The sequence below is a fragment of the Benincasa hispida genome, chromosome 1, assembly GCF_027475165.1.
Source record: "Benincasa hispida cultivar pf3 chromosome 1, pf3_genome.v1.1, whole genome shotgun sequence".
Classification (NCBI taxonomy): Eukaryota; Viridiplantae; Streptophyta; class Magnoliopsida; order Cucurbitales; family Cucurbitaceae; genus Benincasa; species Benincasa hispida.
The window spans coordinates 33,854,080-33,867,580 of NC_143478.1; the positions used below are offsets into that span (position 1 = coordinate 33,854,080).

General features: G+C 34.8%; 1 protein-coding gene across 2 annotated transcripts; it reads right to left on the minus strand.

Annotated features, from left to right (window-relative positions):
* Nucleotides 1-1,537: 1,537 nt before the first annotated feature.
* Nucleotides 1,538-11,200, minus strand: SDG29 (SET domain group 29). 2 transcript variants are annotated; one of them, XM_039041045.2, is made up of 23 exons: nucleotides 9,488-11,200; nucleotides 9,308-9,363; nucleotides 9,004-9,235; nucleotides 8,046-8,174; nucleotides 7,845-7,913; nucleotides 7,679-7,747; nucleotides 7,514-7,605; nucleotides 7,263-7,355; nucleotides 7,023-7,158; nucleotides 6,544-6,646; nucleotides 6,306-6,405; nucleotides 5,819-5,943; nucleotides 5,364-5,509; nucleotides 5,171-5,275; nucleotides 4,513-4,577; nucleotides 4,196-4,403; nucleotides 3,655-3,741; nucleotides 3,498-3,560; nucleotides 3,324-3,413; nucleotides 2,748-2,834; nucleotides 2,282-2,356; nucleotides 2,069-2,169; nucleotides 1,538-1,957 (listed from the first exon to the last, which is right to left on the minus strand). In XM_039041045.2, exons 1-23 carry the CDS (start codon nucleotides 10,412-10,414, stop codon nucleotides 1,867-1,869), a joined length of 3,249 nt encoding a protein of 1,082 aa, XP_038896973.1. In that variant the 5' UTR covers nucleotides 10,415-11,200; the 3' UTR covers nucleotides 1,538-1,866. The 2 variants fall into 2 exon arrangements, with proteins under 2 accessions (XP_038896973.1, XP_090167633.1); XM_090311507.1 differs by lacking the exon at nucleotides 8,046-8,174 and having other exon boundaries at nucleotides 9,488-10,843.
* Nucleotides 11,201-13,501: the final 2,301 nt, after the last annotated feature.

Sequence of the window (13,501 nt, forward strand, 5' to 3'; positions counted from 1 at the left end):
GCATACTTTGGCACTAAGGCTCAAATTAAGCCCATTTTTTGGTGTAACTAGACCAAAACCCAAATTATAACATCAAATTGGGTGAAATTAATTTTACTTAATCCAACGCCTGTGACGAAAACACAAAATTTGTCTTCAACCTCAATTTGGGACATATGTCAACTCTTAATTGGTCATAAATTTGATGATTTTGGAATTTCGTCATTAATTTAATAAATAACGTGGTGATCCGTGATTGTTCCGAAATTTCTGCTCTAACAATTGTCATACTATTTCTGTCCATTTATATTATATTGTAAGAAGAAATAGATATTAATGTTAAATTTTAGCGAACATGGTTTCTATCCGTGCAATGACGACAATTTATCATTAAATAATGAAGAAAAAAAATTCTACTGGAGAGATCTAAATTTGAATTCGATAACAACATTTTAAAGTACGATAAAAAATAGAAGCTAAAGGATGAAACCATTAACAAAGAATAGAAGCTCAAGGACGAAAATATTAAATGAAGGGAATTTTAAAAGGGATAAAATTAAAAGTACAATGATAAACAAAAAATTGCAAATTTGTTCATAAAATTAAAATTTAGTCTTTATTAGTTTATAATTAAAATTTGATCCCTATGTTTGATAAAAGTTTTATAAATAGAAGTTTATAAATAATTCCTTTAGTGGAACTATTTATAAAATTTTTATACCATACGTACTATTTATGAAGTTTTATCACATCATAGAGACTAAATTTATAAATTCTAGGTCTGTTTGATAGTCAACTCAGATATTGTTTCATGATTTCAACTCAAATTCTGAAAAACAATTTTTTTATGTTTTCAGTGTATCCAAATTTTGAATTCAAAATTTTAAAATACAAAAATATATTAAAAATGATAAAAACAATAACAATTATACTATTTCATGTTATAGACTCAATCATTTTTGTTAAACTTAAAATATATAATATATTACATATATTATATGATATTACAAAACAATGATTATACAAAAATTTTAACATAAAACAAGTTAAAAAATCAATTAGTAGTGGCTTATTTCAACCTAGTATTTAATAAGTAACTAAATGTATTTTCAATCATATTGAAAGATTTGTTTAGATTAGAATTTAATTTCTGAATTTGCTACCAAACACATATTTGAAAACATGAAATACAACTTTATTTTTATTGAATCCCTTGTTTTCACATTTCTGTTTTCAAGTTGCCTACCAAAAGACCCTTAACTTTCTCCAAATCATAGTGAACAAACTTACAATTTAACCTAAAATACTTAACAAGTTTAAATTTAACCAATATGCTCTAATAGAAAAAAAATCATTTATATTTAGAGTCTAGATCACAATTATACTAGAAACACAATAAATAGTTTAGTGGTTAAACACCAATTACTATTCCAAAAATGGGATTGGCACATGTTTAACACAGAATATGTATCACTAACAATTAAGGGCAGCAATTATTGAGATAACTATAAGTAGAAACCAAATAAGACATTTGTGGCAACAAGACAGTAGAACACCCTGGGTCAAACATTCAACTAACTATTAAGATGGATAATGAGTCAAAAAAATTTACATCAATGCCCTAAACCAGAACCCCAGCTAATCAATATGTAGCCTAGCCTTTATTAAGGTTTAAGGTTTTTGAAATAAAATAAAATAGAAAAGGGAAAGGGGGTGTAGAAAAAAGAAAAAGAAAAAAAAAAAAAAACTGAAGAACTTTCCTTTTTCCTGTTGGCTGCAAGCAATGCAAATTCAGTATAAGGTGAGAGATCCCACAGATGAGGAGAATGGGTTAGCATCTTTGAGGGAAAACAATGACTGTGATGTGTGTTAAGGTATCCTATTGTCCTAATTCATGAACTTCCGACAGTTTGGAGCTTTACATAAACACGGGACTTTGAACTCATCGGGTTCGTCCGGATCGAACAAATAATCATACCTGTCAAATCCAAACAACACTCTTTGATTTAGAAATCAATCAGAATCCATCCATGAGCGAGCATGTGCATGTGTGAGTGTGTGTATGTGTACGAGAGAAAGAGAGAGAGACGTTAGCTCTTCGCCAGCAGGGACATTAGCCTTGGCAATGAGTACAATCCGACTTTCGTCGTCGCCCACACTCATGATCCTTGCATAGCAGTTTGGCATACACTGCATGGAGAAATTGAGACAGACGTTTACGGTAAACAAAACATCAGTCCTCTAAATTCAAGCATTAGCCACAATTAGCAAAAGTTAATTAAGCTAGGCTGAAACAACTTACTGAATGGTTGATCAAGCGTGCTATATTTCCTTTGTCGGTGGCATCGACAACTACTTCTTCACTGATCTTAAAAAGCTGCCAGAAATATCACGAGTCAACAACAGTATAAGTTGATATACTCTCATCAAAACGATGTATATACTTAAGGATGTCTGGATCAAGATTTTGTTTAGCCTACGATTGTGAAGCTTTAGATTATATGATAGAAACTTGGGTTTGTGTATTCTATATTTAATTGGTAAGACAGTAGTTTGAAAGGTAGGTTCCCCTAAACTATACAAATTAACCTTGTGAACCAAATGCATCCTACAAGTGGGAATAATAGTTGATAGTGATCTCATTTTTTCTCATGGTGGTAGTTGTGGTTGTCATCTACTCATAACATTGTCTTTAAGGACAAATTTCAAATAGCACAAATCATCAAGTGAAAATTTGAAATTGATAAATGAAGGAAGAATCAACATACATAACAGTCTTTGCCTGCCAATCTGTACCGCGCCTCCCTTAGATCAGCAACAGTACGCCTAACTTGTTCACCGCGATATTCAAGAACCTGCACAAAAAAGGGGGTTCAACATCAGTCCAACCATGTAGTGAACATGATTGCTATCATCATGTTAAGAGGCATTCGACAAGTGGGGTGGGGGATTCACATCTATGGCTATCTATGGCTTCTCGGTCGTGGGCATATGCCTTAACTTGTTGAGTAATGCTCATATTGACAATCATTATGTAGAGATAAAAAAGAACCAATTTAAAGATGCAGCTAATCACACCAACTACTGGTATGCAAAAAGTTTTCAAGCTTGCAAAGAAATATCATTCATCTATCTATAAAATTTTACATGCTTTCTCCCAATATGACCTAATTGAGCATGGCAATACATCTCATAATGAATAATGTTTAGTAGTTGATGACAAGCAATGACTCATCATGAAGTGCAATTGAACACATCCTAACCAGAGGAAAATTCACAAATCAATACATGAGCTTAATATCAACTCAGCTTCACTAGAACATCTAATTTATATGGCTCCATACCATTTCTCCTTCTTGAATGTTTCTACGTGCAAAAAGCCCCCATCCATGTATACCAGATCTACCAAAGCATACCCGATCGTTCTCTGTTCTCTGGAATCACACACCGCATATGAGAAGAAAGTTGGATATATCAAACAAGTAAACTTTCATTCGTAGAAAATGAGAAGGAATTACCTGTAAATGGTGCAATCGATCCCGAAATGAGGAAAAGATCTTTGGTTCCTCTACCATTGGTAACTGTAACGCAACAAAAGAAGTAAATATCAACTTGTTCTAAGTGGAAGGGGATCAAAGAACTTCAGTATATACTTAAAACAAGGATAAACTTTACGCTGAATGTATTAAGACTTCGTAATTCTTGTGAAGGATGATGGCATGGCCCCATCACTTTGTGAATAACCGCTTCCTCAACCGTCCTCTAGCAACAAGAAAAGTAGTAGAAAGATGCATAAGGCAATGAGTGCTGTGTCATATAAATAACTAAGAGAATGTCACTATAAGAAACTATAAGTACACAAAATAAAAGAGAAATGAACTTGGCAATCGAAGATCTGAAATTTATCAATCCAAAGCACACCACTTTCAATTTGCTCAAAATTTTCACCTTTATAATTATTTTAATTGAAACCATCTTTACAATTTTTTCACTTCGTTTATGATTTCAGTCTCCGTATATCCTCCAGATGACTAAGTGCTTTTTTAATTAGTACAACCACTAAAAGTTGGCATAAGGGCCAAAGGACAACAAATTTAAATATCTTCAAAATCATGAGTTCAAATTTTGATAGCCACCTACCTAAGATATCAAAATTTGTAGAAATGAAAATTTTAAGCAATCCAACAGTAAATTTGATATGCAGAACATGGACTACCTTCTTCACGCTAGTTGATCTTTTATAAACCTGACACCTTGCAGCAGAAAATGGCTCAAGTTCAGAAGCTTCAGATACTTCTTCTATTTCCTTTCTGTTAGATGAAATTAACCTTGAACCAGCTCTCTTCTTATTCTGAAGAAGGCTTTTCGTAGAAAATACCCCAAGAGGAGTTTGTATGATAAGAACAGTATCTGGATTGGGAGCCCTAAACCAAGGTGAAATGATGAAAAATTACATAAAATGTGATCAGAAACCAACATTCATGTAGAAACAACATGAGATTTTTCCTACAATTCCAAATCAGAAAGCAATACCTATGATAAGCACAATAAGATACCATTTTGGTAATTTGTCTACCATTCTTCTCCAGGCAGTGCAACTGGGAAAACACAAACAATTAATTGTATTGGACATCTAGCTTGCTAAAACATTACACGTGAAAATGCTCATAATAATGAGTTATGGATTCGGGGGGATACAGCACAAACTATTGTTTCAAATGATATCTATCAGGATTTGTTTCAAATATTCATCCAATTTTACAAAAACTTGAAACTTAAAAAAAATAACCAAAATGGTTTGTAAAGCTGCAAGTCAGAGTATTAACAACTTCATACATAAAATTTCGACACGAAAGAACAGCAAGAGAAGATGCATTCAAATATTCAAAAGGGAAAAAAATCTATAGAACGAAAGGAGATGATGCTTTTTGATCAACCAACGGTATAAAACTTGGAAAATGCAAATAAATTTCCAGTAAGAGGCTAGTGCACTTAGAAATAACTCTATGATAAAAAATGGAGACAATTTATAACTTCAACTACCAACCACAGCACAAATTCAGAAATAGGAGAGAGTATGCAGGTAGGTAATCATCAGCACTGAACCTCAGACATAGGAAGGTTTAAGGGTATTGTACCATCAAATTACATGTTTAAGAAAAACAATAAGTGCCAGCACAATTAAGAGTACCTCCATGCAATAGCCTGCTCTTGATGCACACATAGCATGGTAGTAAGTAGAGCACTTGCAGCATTGCATGCATGAACCGTGAATTTGTTTACAGATTACACAAATCTGGAATTCATGAAGACAAGTATTTAGTGATTAGGAAAATTAAAGGAAAAAGAAAAGAAAGCACAATTGAAAATTATAGACATCAAACCTTTACAAAAGAATTTGACGGAATGCTCAAGATACCAAGAGCAGGCTCCATTTTCTCATCACTGGCGAAAGAGACTTCGGGTCTGAACCAAGCACAGGTAACATGGACCCATAGTGTGTCAACATCGGTGGGCTTCAAGGCACCACCTATGGTATAAAAATTATCAGCAGGAGGGCAAAGATATCGGTTATGATTCAACATTGAAATCAAAATGTATGATTTGTGCAGGCAGTTATAACTTAAAAGATCTATTCCAAGTGATAGCCAGATAATCACAAAACTAATTAGCCAAATGATCGGTCAGGATACAAGATTTTGGGAGACTTGAAAGAGATCATAAGAGAAGAACTATATTATAAAGAGAGCTTGTTCTAGTCCGATGCTCAAATGTAAAGAAAATAATAACAACATCAAATTGAAAACTAGTTTGATCCACAAAATGAAGAAAACAAAACCTTTTACTGGACAGAGGCAACATTCCCGCTTAACATCAGGAGTTTCACAAACTTTACAGACCCAAGATGTTAAATCCCGAACATTTCTAGCTCCATAGCATTCTTGATGAACTGCTATCTGACATCTGATACATTAGTTCCCACAAAAACGTCAGTGATAATATATTTACAGAAACAGATTTGTTTTGAACAAAGAGATCTAAGAAAACAAGTTATTTCAGAAGTCCGAATAAACATGCAATTTCTATAGTGAAAAGGAATATGCTACAGAGATTTCAGTAGGCAGACACTTAGTGCCAAGGGAGGTGGAGCCGTTAAGATGAAAACATAGTCTCTTAAGGGCTAGACCAAATATTTAAAATTTATTTAATATCAACCTCCCAATTTTCCATAATCACAAAGTTGTAATATAGAAAGTATGGGTTTTTTTAACCTAATATTGCATTTGAATACAGTTTATAAGAAAAATAGTCAGTTTTTACAATACCTGTTGCAGATAATAATCTTATTGTAGTCCCAATCTTCAACCCATCTACAAACAGCACATCTCTCTGTTGTCCACTTTGCATAAACAGGTTCATATTTCTCTGAGACAGCAAGAACGGTGAAGTTAATTTGGGTTATCAACACTTGGTAGGCTACTGTAGCACTAAACACACTATTTTCCTCGACAAAGAATATTACATCTCTCTCAAAAAGAGGAGCAAATGAAAATTCAGGTATACCCTGCAGAAACGCGAGCAACTTTTGCCTCCGTTCTTTCATGGAAGGCCGTTTAGGGTGCTTGACAGAAACGACACTTGCATGGTACTCAGCTACTTGCAGCATCTGCAGGGTCAAGTAATATAATATTCGTTTTTATCTATGAAATAAGGTTATTCATTTTGAAGACCAGAAACCAAGAGGAGGACTTGGTACCTCCCAAAATGAGATTCGGAAGTAAAGATGCAAGCACAATGCAGCTACTGGGAAATAAAACTAAACTAGGATAGAATGAAATTCATTCCAACATATCTGACCAAATTCATAGTATCAGTGAAATTTCTATACAAGTATTCATTGAATAGTTCAGAAAGCTAAAACCTGTATGAGTAGAACAATCAAGTACTACTTATTGTACTGTTACGAATCTATTATGGTCCCCTGAAAGTCATAGGAGAGGCCATAAGCAACATGCATGAGTGAAACGAAGAGTCACACTTACCCATTGTTCTAGGGATAGCATGGAACCTTTAACCCTCACACTGGTCTTCCAATTCCTTGACTTAGATCCAGTATGCCGTTCCCACTCACTAAGTGCTTGTTTTTCTGTACCACAAGAACCACACTTGCACACAACTCTGCAAAGAAACAGAAAAGTGAACTTGCATTATGTACGCTTACAGAACGAGAGAGGGAGAGAGAGGGAGAGAGAGAGAACTATAGTAAATCAATATAAGCTTACAGGTGAAGGCTTGGAAAATAAATGCCTTCCACACCATTGCAGAGCACAGTAACTTTATTTGCACGAATCATTCCATCATTACTTGTCTTCCCTCTGTAAGGAAAACTAACAATCATCAGAAATTATGAATAGCAGAACCTACCTATTTCAGTATAACATAATTAACACAAAAGCAATAGTTGAACCAAGTAATAATATAACCAAAGATATTTTTAAAAAATTAAAATAAAATAAAAGCTATCTTGAATTACTTGATTTTCGGCCGCGATTTTTCTGAGTCTGATAGTTCAAAATCAAACTTTGCTTTGCACGTAGGGCAGAAATAATCAGTACTTCCCAGATCCTGAAAAAACAAAATTATTTAGCTGTGGAAAGATCTCACAGAGAGAGAGAGTGAGAGAGCATAACGAACAAACCTTGAACAGGTTGCTTGAAATTTTGTCACACTCTGCATGCACCCATACTTTACAACCATCACAACGAACCTATCACACAGAAAATTTGGAATATAAATTAGATTGACATCATCTTTAAGTACAATGATAAAAGTCAAATCCATAGTTCTGCAGCATGTTCACGCACCCAACTACCACTATCTGAATGATTCCAAATCTTTTTGCATATGCCACAATAATGCTTTGAATTGGTTAACTGCAGACATAGTATAATTCACTTTTAGCACAAAGAAACTACGAAGGTATAAATTTGAATTTAAAGGCAAGATTGTAGGTAGAAAGTTCAAAGTCAAAAGAAACTCTTCCAACAAATGTGTATTAGACAAACCCTTGTGCATGATTTACATAAAAACTGGGTTCCAAGAGGTGAAGCTCTCATTTTCTTCACCAATTTTAGAGGAAGTGTTTGGCCACATCCCTCACAATGCCGTCCATCTTTCTTCTTCGCATACATTTCCTGCATATTATTAATTTCCTTGTTGAAGTACAACCATGGGGGAGCAAACCCAATTATTCAATGACCAAAGAAGAAGAAGGTCCAATTTCTTAAACCAATTACAGACAAAGTATAAGCAAAAAAGATATTATATTGCTTGACAAATTTATTTCAACCTGCAATAGAATGTACCTTTCATTGAATGAATGAAAAGGACTACACGCCTATAAAAGCCAAAAAACTCATAAAAAATTCTTCCAATTGACACCAACCAAAAGACAAATCATAGTTGCAAAAACTCCGATCAAGACAGTTCCAACTAGAGGAAACCAAAATGATGTTATCCAAACAAAACTAAAATCCTTGTCCACTCCTGGAAAATTCTCTATCTTCCCAGACTTCCCAAAGGAAGGATCAAACCTCATCAGAGCAAAGGATTGGGTTTTTTCTTAAGATTCTGCAAAAACTAAAAATTAAAAGTTCCCTCACTAATCAAGGGAATGCACAGCCTGCTTGTCCCTCCAAAATTATCTGAAGAATTCGAGCATGACCAGAGAGTTTTCCAAGTTCCTAAAGCAACTAGGTTGCCAACCCAAGATCACTCAATTGCTTGAAAAGGACAGAGAATGATCACTCTAGAATTTTGAAAATTTAGCTCTTCTACTTCTATATACCTTATTCTCTTGCTGTCCACAAAGATGCCATCTTTTGGGTAGTGCCAACCTCCTATAGATTGGTTTATTTTTAATTTAATTTTCCTCAGCAGCTTTACAATGAACGTCTCTCACATATGTGTCTGTGGGTGTGTATAAGAAAACAGTTAATGGAGGAAATAAAATAGCAGTAGTACCATAATGCAACTAGTCCGTTTAGGAGGAGAATGGCAGTCAGGATCCTGGTTAGAACCAGTAGCTTCCTGAGTCCCTCGAAAAAGAAATTCATCAGCAATCGTATTTCCTGCTGCCATATTAATATCTGCAATCAATTTCTCTGTGAACCCACGTTCTGCCAAAAATGCTTCCTCTATTGCAATCTGGAACTCGTTGGATTTGCATCTATCCAATTCTGGCTGTCCTTGGAACCTAGTAAATGAAAACTTTGGCTGAGCATGGAGTTCACTATGAAACGTTCCAACAATAATTGAAGAGCTATACCTGTCTACAAAATCCATAAATGGAAAGATCATCCCCCGCCTCACCCATGCATAATCCTGCTCACGATCATTGAAAATTTCACAACAGCGAACCACATTCTTCCATAAATAGAAACAAAAGGGTCTATAAAATGCTTTTCCCCCCTAAAAAAGAAACTTCTACTTAGTTATCCATACATACCCTTTGATTTTCATTCCCTCCAAAGAACATAATGCAAGCTGCATCTGGAACACAAGCTCTTAAAACTAATTCGGGTGCCTGAGTTATGGGATCAATGACAATGGCAGGCCAAAAAGGTTCTTTCCTCCCTGCCTTTGCCCATACAATATCACCTGAATAGAAGTCTTCAGGTCCATATAAACCATCCTTTGGTTTAGTTTCCTTTGGGATTCCATCTTCACCAATTACATCAACTGGGAACTTCTCATCTTCAACAACAGTCTCGTGTACCGAGGTTAATGAACTGCGAGAACTCGAATGTTTCCTGAAGTCGAAATTCTTGAACTCCATACCCGCCGGTTCATCTTCCTCCTCTTCACACAATGCCGGACACTTGACAAACTTGAAACCCAATTTATCACAATTCTGTACTTTCTTGGCAGTCCCATTACAAATTCTAGGAGTCTTGAAACTGAATTTCTCCTTCTTACATTTGAATTCCTCATCGAAACTGTAATCGCGCAAGCTAGTCTTGCCGTCTTTCTTCCAATTCTCAATAACAGAATCGTTAAACCGAGAAGGAAGTACCTGAACCCGTCCTCTCGAAGTTCTTACAAGCGGCGGTCGTGGGACCTCGGGCGGCCTTTTCGTAGCTTCTCTTGCTAATGATTCCCGGCTATTCGACTTCGACTCCATTTCCATGGCGGAACAAGATATCTGTGTACACCACGAGGCTGTAATCCCTTTGTTGTTTGTGCCGAGAATGTCGTGAAGCTTCAAAGGGATTATTCCAGCCGCAACCTCGCCAAGAAGATTAAGTGGGTAATAACCGTTTAGCTTTCTCTTCTTCCTCGCCGCCGAGCTCTCATCGTCTTCACCAACCGAGTCGCCAAGTTTGCACCGTTTCAGATTCGGCATTTGGGATTTCAGATTGCGTTTGATTATCATTTTGTCTGGATGATAAACGAATTTCACTTCATAAAACTCCAACCCCTTAATGCCAATTCGAAGTTTACATTCACAGTAGAACCCCAACTCCTCAAATTCACATAAAACCCTCTTTTCCTCAAATTCGGCCAAGAACAGAGCAACGGAAAACAATTGAACAGTGAAATACCACTCGAAAACGACAGGTTGGGAGAAGAAAAACCAAAATCAAACACCAAAATCAAATAAGGGAAATTGGGTCTTACACAAAGAGAAGAAAGAAAACGAAACAATCGAAATTCCCAGACCCTGAAATGAATAGGGATCTGTTCGACGAAACTCCCCTCTCTCTCTTTCTCTCTCTCTCTCTCTAACTGGGTCAGAGCACAGAAAAGAAAGAAGCCAGACAGAGAGAGAGGGGGGATAATATTTAATAATAATTACTCCCCAAATACCATTCTAATTCTAAATAAATTATCCTCTGTTTCCTTTTGGTTTCTCAAATAATCCTTTCGAGTGAGAAAAACAAAGGGGGCTGGTGACAGACACAATCCATATGAGAAGAGAGAGATAGAAAGAGGAGTCGGCGTTGGTTTGGCTTATCAATGTGATTTCGTTTTTATGTGTCTTTGTTGCAAATTTTTCAATATGCGTTAAAGGGCTCTCTCCCCTGTCTTCATAGATTTCAAGAGAAATTTCCTTTGTTCTACTCAAAAGCCCAATACCACTCAACTTCTTTCCTTTTCTTCATTTCTCTAACAATTTTAAAACCAATTTCTATTTGTTTTTGTTTTGATACAGAGTGAGAAAGAAAGAAAGAGAGAGTTTATGGTGCTTGCCAACTTCATATATATGATCTCAAAATAAACCAAAACTTGACCAAAAAATGTTGAAACACCAATGAAATGACCCAAATTTTTCTCATGTCCTCGTCTTTATAAGCTTCATGGATTGAATCAATAATGGGTTAGTTTCAAAATTTTGAAAAAGTGATTGGTTTGAGAATTTTCCTCCAAATTAAGAACTTGCCGGAGCAGACAGAGGCAGGAAATAAAATGGTGAGTGTTTTATGGATGGTTCTCTGTTGGATTTGTCCAAGTGATATTGGTATTTTGGCAATAGAGTGACTGGAAATTTTCGATTCAAGAGATGGAAATGAGAATTTCCCACCATTTTCTTGGAGGGGTAATATGGTAATTTGGGATTATTATTTTTGTTGTTTATTGAAAAGAAACCCTTTTTAAAGAAATGGGTTGACCCAAATGAAAAAAGAAGCTAAATTTGTTCATTTCCTTATTTCTTTGGTCCTTTTTGAAAGATCATTTACTCACTGCTTTATATTATAGTTACAGTCACAGAGATGCAAAGCAGAGGGGCAGAAGGAAAGGACAGAGAATGAAAAATATGGGAGCGTTCGATGGAATACGACGTCGTATTGCAGCTGCAGGTTTTTTTCATTTCTGAAACAAAACAAATTAGTTCCAATGGCAATGTCGGGTCACGTGAAGAAGAATAAAATAACAACACATCACATGGAACTTCACTTCACTTAACTTGAAAACTTCACTGCCGTTTTAATGGTTTCTTCTTCTTTCTCTTTTGGTGAGCTTAGTTTAGAAGCATAAAAAGTTTACTTCTTTTTGTGTTGTTTTCTTGAAAATCCACACACCCTTCCAAAACAACAAGAAGATTAAACTCAAGTGGCCATTTTTTCTTGTTTGAGTTCATGAAAATGGGGAGAGATTTGTGATGGGTCTCTCCAAATAACTTTGCCAAAAGAAAGAAAATAGAAGAAAGATGGACCATCATGACTATTACCTTTGTTCTTAATTGTGTTTGAATCTCACCCTCTCTCTCTCTCTCACTCTTTCTTAGGCATAACTATAGAAAATGGAAATGAAAAAAATGTTAATACTTAAGTGTATCCCATACATCATTCATATTTATGCATCTTACTTTCATCACACACATAGAAAAATAATTAAAATATTTTTAAAAAGAAGTAAGAATAATTTGCCACATGATAGGTTGTGATTAAACAATTTGTAAGATGCACAAAGATAAATACTGCTCGAGATGCACCTAAATATTTTTCATGAAGAAAAATCATCTTTGTTAATGTGAGAATCTAGTTAGGCAGGTACATTGACTCAATAAGTCGTACGAGTCATTGAACTATTGTAAGATCTCACACCACGATAGGGCGGTTTCCAATATTCTTTTATGTTTTTAAATTAGTACTTTGGTCCGAAATATTGTTTAAATGAGTGTAAGATAGATCATGTACCTCATTAGTAATTAGTCACCTTATTTATGCATTTATGACATGTGTGTATTACCGAATGTTGACATTACGAAGTAGGAGACAAAAGCTTGGTTCCACCAACTCGGTAAGCAATGTCTAGGAGTGATGGTTGCCAATTATAGGTCACCACCATGGTGATACAAAAAATATTGTCAACTTAGATAGTTGATTAAAAATTAAGCATTCAAAAGTAATTCATGAAGAAGAGTCGATCAAAAATGATTTTTGAGGAGGAACTTTTTTTTAACCATTTTGAGGAGAAACTTCCAATACAAAAATAAGTTATTGTATTATATAAATTCAATTAAATGTATAAATAGTTGTATTATATGAATTCAATTAAAATGTATAAATAGTTGTAGAAGATTCATTAGATGACTTATTATCTTTTTTTCTAGTTCAGATTTATGAAAGACTTCTTTTTCCCATATATACACCATTATCTTGCTTTAAATTTTGATTAAATGTATAAATAGTTGTATTATATGAACAAGTTTCTATACAGTGGTAGATCCAAAAATTTTGTTAACGGAGGACTTTATATAATTTAATAGAAAAAAATATAACGAGTGGGGCTTGAACTTGGGTCTAGAAAAGGCTGATGGGCAGATTTACAATGAGTTAGCTAATGGTTTTGATAATATACCAATTTGAAGGGGGACTCGAGCCCCCCTGGGTCCATACTAAATCTACCTCTATTTGTATATTAGGGCATATATGGATTGACTAAGAAAAAAATTGTTTTCTGTAAAGTCATTTTGATTTAAACACTTTTAATAAAAACTGTTTAAAATAAAAACACT

Coding starts and splice junctions, on each gene's coding strand:
- SDG29 (XM_039041045.2), bottom strand. CDS start 10,414: ATGATAATCAAACGCAATCTGAAATCCCAAATGCCGAATCTGAAACGG. Junction 3,742..4,195: donor GATCAACTAGCGTGAAGAAG/GTAGTCCATGTT, acceptor TCTTGTTGCTAG/AGGACGGTTGAGGAAGCGGT. Junction 3,414..3,497: donor ATCGATTGCACCATTTACAG/GTAATTCCTTCT, acceptor GTGTGATTCCAG/AGAACAGAGAACGATCGGGT.